Below are 5,087 nucleotides of genomic sequence, written 5' to 3'. Positions count from 1 at the left end.
CCATGGAGCTAATCTATGTTTTATTTTCTTCTTTTTCAAAGGAGCAACAGAGTCTAATTTTATTCGCAGCGCATCTGTAGCACTATCAACAACATGATCAATTTGGGGTGGTGTACATTTTGTATAAGTTTCCTCCCCTACATGCAGACATGCTATCGAGTTAAGTATTGGTGGAATCTCTTCCTTAAATTTGGCTATAGCACTAACAGATAGGTTTCTGCTGCAGGAGCTTTTGGCTAATGCTTTGTAGTCTAGTAACAGTACTTCAAAAGTTACTAAGAAATGGTCGGATAAAGCAGGATTACCTCGGCCCGTGCCTCGGGCAATATGAGTATTGATATGGCTGGGTGGAGTGGCCTCATTTATGCTGACATATTCTTCATGTCTCAACCAAGTTTCAGTGAGACAGCATATAGCAATATTATAATCTGATATTAAATCATTTACCAGTATTGCTTTAGATGCTAGAGATCTTATGTTTAAGAGACCACATTTAATCTTCCTGTTTTGTTGCACTGTAGTAGTTGTTACATTTACTTTTATTAGGTTATTATGTATGACACCTCTATTAGGTTTTACCTTAAATTGTCCTTGGGCAGACACACACACCGTTAATATTGGGTATTTTATTGGGGTCGGGATTCCTATGGATGACTGCCTAGGAGAGAGCGCAGAGAAGCGTGTAAGACTGCGACTCTGCCTCCTGGTCTCAACTCCAGTTTGTCATGGATTAAGTCCACAGAGCCCTGAAATGTTTGCCGAAATGAGATTTGCACCTTCCAAAGTAGGATGAATGCCGTCTCTCTTAATCAGACCAGGTTTTCCCCAGAAGGCTGTCCAATTATTCACGAAGCCCACATTGTTTGCTGGGCACCACCAAGACAACCAGCGCTGAAATGATGACATGCGGCTATACATGTCATCATTGATCAGATTGGGGAGGGGACCAGAGAAGATTACGGTGTCCGACATTGTTTTAGCATAACTACACACCGACGCCACATTAAGTTTGGTGCATTCTGATTGGCGTAAACGAACATCATTACCACCGACGTGAATAACAATCCTACTGTATTTACGTTTATTTTTAGCCAGTAGTTTAAGATGCGCCTCAACGTCGCCCGCTCTGGCCCCCGGAATGCATGTGACTGTGGAGGCATCGGTCTCTAAATTCACGTGTCTCATAATAGAGCTACCAATAACCAGAGTTGGCTTCTCAGCGGGTGTCTCGCTGAGTGGGGAATATCTGTTAGATACGTGAACGGGTTGGTGGGGACCTGCGGGTTTCGCGTTATGCCCCTTCTGAACAGTCACCCATTCTCCCTGCTGCTCGGGAGTTGCCGGGGGACGGCTAAGAGGAGCTACCTTTTGCCGGTCCGCACCGGCTAACATGGGCTTTACTGTAGCTGAGTTATTTTCTAAGATGCGGAGCCGGGCTTCTATGGCTATGATTCCCGCCTCCAACCTAACAACTATACTACATTTAACACATGTATCGGTACCAGTAAAGGAGGTAGGGGAGTAACCAAACATGAGACAGTTAGAGCAGGAAATAGCACCCGAGGGTGGGGAAAGAGCCATGGCTAGCTATCAAGCTAAAGTAGCTACCGTTAGCAAACCCGAAAAGAGTGTAGGCAACTGTGGAGTTACAGTCGCTAAGAGAAGGAGAGTTTGTGAGTGCTTAAGCTGTAGTAACGTGTGATTACAACGTCAGGCAGTTGCCGTGATCAAGAGTTTTAAAACGATCGATTAAGTTAAGATAACAAGCTATCAGCAACAGAACAGGCACACGGGATACCCGGAGATGACAACAACAACCGGAAGTTACAACATGCTTACCGCAATAGTGGTCCGTGTAGAAACCAGCTCTAGAGGAGGTGAGGTCCGCTCCCCACTCGTAAAAAATAGCACTTTACCCCTGCCTATATGCCGTGAGCTGATTATCGAGCCTTCATTGTAACAGTCGCGGGTGTACTGTGTGTTTGCGTGTGGGGAGTTTTTTTGTGCGTGCTCTATAGTGCCCGTAATAGTGTTCACTGGAGTCCAGCACATCAGCACCCCCACTCAAAATACCTTCCCGCGCCTCTGGCAGCGAGTGCTACTTTTGATTGAGTTCATGTGTGAAAAGCTTGATTCACATTTGTATGTTGATCCAAACATACTGAGCACACAGATCGCTACATTCTGAACGTTAGGGAACTGCTGTTTTTTGACATCACTCCAAAACTTCGCTGGCCCGTTAGTGCGCTGCATGTCAATAAGTTCCAGTGTATATTTCCCCTTGTCGATGCAAGGGACCACTTCCTTTGCTCTGGTTGATACGTCCCCCTCTATTGCAACAGTGAAGGGGTCTCTGGCAAAGCCCATCACCTCTGTGGGCAGAGCAAGTCCATCCAATCGACCGGCAAAGTTCTCTTTCAACCTCGCAATGAAATCTGTCATCACATACGTGATTTGTGCCGGAGATGTGATGTGTTTTGGGAGCGTCGGAAAATGCAGCATCCGACCCGTGCTCAAGTCGGTCGCGAAAAGGTCCAGCTTCACTTGGATCTGCTCCACAAGATCAAGACCGTTTTGTCTCTGTTTAAGCTTCAGAGTTGAGAGAGACATGTTTTAGAGTTGCTATCATAGGATCACCATTACTAGCACCACTAGATGCACTTTCAAAAAACGTGCTGCGTTGTGGTTTGGTGGTTTCTATGCAACGCGGAGTGTTGCGTTCATGGTCTGTACTAGTGTAGGAATTTGGCTAAGGGAGGCAGGGCCACTCGGGAGTTGGTTCTGGGCCGCATCTGGCCCGCGGGCTGCCAGTTGTATAGGCCTGGTGTAAGGCATTTTTGGACGATCTTCCATAGACGGCTGTCTGCACTCTCCAATCACTCCGTCTATCTCAGCCTGGACCTTTGCAGTCCTTGGGAACAGGCCGACATTGAAACATTAACATGCTGGAATAGAACATCTTATAGACCAGCAGTTCCCAACCTGTTGGCCGTGGTTCCCTAGTGGGCCTCGAAGGCATTGCAAGCGGACCGCTAAATAATCTGAAAACATTATGATTTGTGTGGAAACATTTAATTATTAAGATTTTTTTTTATTTGAACCTCTTTTCCTTTCTCTTTCTTGATCCTCCTTGGCAACGGGCATTACAGTCCTTGACAGCGCTCTGTACTACTGGATTAACGTGTCACATGTTCTGAATTGACTAATCAGAACTTTATTTAGTCTCCATATTGTTTATGGTTGAATGTGGGCCGCGAACATTTAATTTATATTTGGGCCCTGAGTTGAAGAAGGTTGGGAACTGCTGTTATAGACACTTTCCGTTGTGTCCCGTCAAAAATGTTAAAGTCTCCCACTTCCTATCCTGGTGTGTGTCTCCCGCCCTCATCAGCGTCAGACCCGCCTCTGATTGTTTCCAGCTGTGCCCAGTTACCTTTTGTTTATAGTCCCCAGTTTCCCTTTGTTCTTTGTCAGTTCGTCTTGTCCTGTCCCCATGCCAGTATTCTGCTCTTCAGCGTTTGCTTTGGATTCAATGCCTATTTTTTGCTCCTGAAATGTATGTTAAGTTTAGTTTCTCACGTTGTGAGCAATTTCCTTTTGTTAACTTTTTTGTGCAAATAAAGTATATCAATTATGCTTTACCTCTGGCTCGCGGGTTGTGCATTTGAGTCCAATACCTTGTGTTTCCAAGTTCGTGACACTTTCCATTCTGTCTGTTGTGATTTTAATTTGATTAGATTTTTACTCCAACCAACATATCTTTGTATTGTCATATAATCACACATTTGGACATAATCAAGTAAGTACAAAAAATGTGTTGACTTTTACCCTGCATCTCAGGGTACTTTGCCATGTAGAGGAAACCCCAGCACAGGGTGGTTGAAGTGGTCTCAGATCCAGCCACAAACAGATCCATGACCATGACACACATAACCAGGTTTTCATCATGAAAAGTATCTTCAGCCTGCACCTTACCCTAAGATATGCAAACACATGTGTTGATATATGCTAACAACTTTACAATTACAACACATTAACATCTGATACAGTAGTTCAGATGTAGGTGCAAAACAATCGGATATGATGTAAACAGGAATTAAACAACGAGCATTTTTATGAACAACACATCATAAGAATAACAAAGCTACATTTAGAGAAAATCACCCTTTGAATCTCGTTCAGGAAGCAGTCGATGTAGTCTCTTGTGTCTGAGGGATCCCAGTTCTGTTTGTGCTTCTTAATCTCTACTCTTATGAAGTCCTTCACATCGTTCAACATGTGCTGGACTGTCTGATGAGGCCGTGGCAAACGTCTCATCAGCCGAGGGAACGTGTTGAAGAGCTGAAGAGTATAGAGCAGACTGGAAAAAACACTGCATATTGATAAGGCATTTCAGTGTTTTTACTGTAAATAATGGAAAAAACATACAAATTGATCCTTTTGCAACATGTGCATTCTTTATGTTGAGCTTTTTATGTACATATTAGATACCTGTGCAAACAGGCATGACTGATAAACTCTCACAATGAGGAATGTCTAGCACAAAATAGGTACACAGCATAAAGATTTAATTAATTATAAAATGGAAAATACTCTACCTGTGCCCAAATAGAGGCTTGAATCTGGAGACTTTTGCCAAACAACTCCATCAATTGCATGATTTTTTTTTGCTGTACTCAAAGCGTTGACCAAAAACCAGCGAGCAAATGATGTTGGAGACAGCGTTGTTGATGAAAAGGTGTGGATTGAATGGCTTGCCTTCACAGTTAAACAGAACATTCCATGTAAATTGCATATCTATATATGTGCATAATATTGCACATCAGTGACTTTTGCGCAATGAGTGGATTCATCCAAGATGACTGCTTCAATGGACTTCATGCCAAATCCAAAATTACGAGGGGTTGAAACTTGCTTCCACGAGTTCCCATTACTTAAACACCAAAATAAGTTAAACATGAAGTACATACAAATCTGAAAAGTTGATAAATAGTTAGGAGACTGTATATGTATGTGTGTGTGTGTGTGTGTGTGTGTGTGTGTGTGTGTGTACACGTGTGTGTACGTGTGTGTGTGTACGTGTGTGT

At 43.4% G+C, this 5,087-nt stretch overlaps 1 protein-coding gene across 1 annotated transcript; it reads right to left on the bottom strand.

The window, feature by feature from the left end:
- Nucleotides 1-348: 348 nt before the first annotated feature.
- Nucleotides 349-4,595, bottom strand: LOC307023733 (cytochrome P450 2J2-like). The gene is made up of 4 exons (XM_079657232.1): nt 4,165-4,595; nt 3,829-3,976; nt 3,643-3,713; nt 349-3,549 (listed from the first exon to the last, which is right to left on the bottom strand). The coding sequence occupies exons 1-4, from the start codon at nt 4,315-4,317 to the stop codon at nt 3,430-3,432; spliced, it is 492 nt and encodes a 163-aa protein (XP_079513358.1). The 5' UTR covers nt 4,318-4,595; the 3' UTR covers nt 349-3,429.
- Between the last annotated feature and the right edge of the window lie 492 nt (nt 4,596-5,087).

This window comes from Notothenia rossii (assembly GCF_949606895.1).
Source record: "Notothenia rossii genome assembly, chromosome: 1".
Lineage (NCBI taxonomy): Eukaryota > Metazoa > Chordata > Actinopteri > Perciformes > Nototheniidae > Notothenia > Notothenia rossii.
The sequence above is the reverse complement of the archived record's forward strand: the minus strand, read 5'-3'. Positions and strand labels throughout refer to the sequence as shown.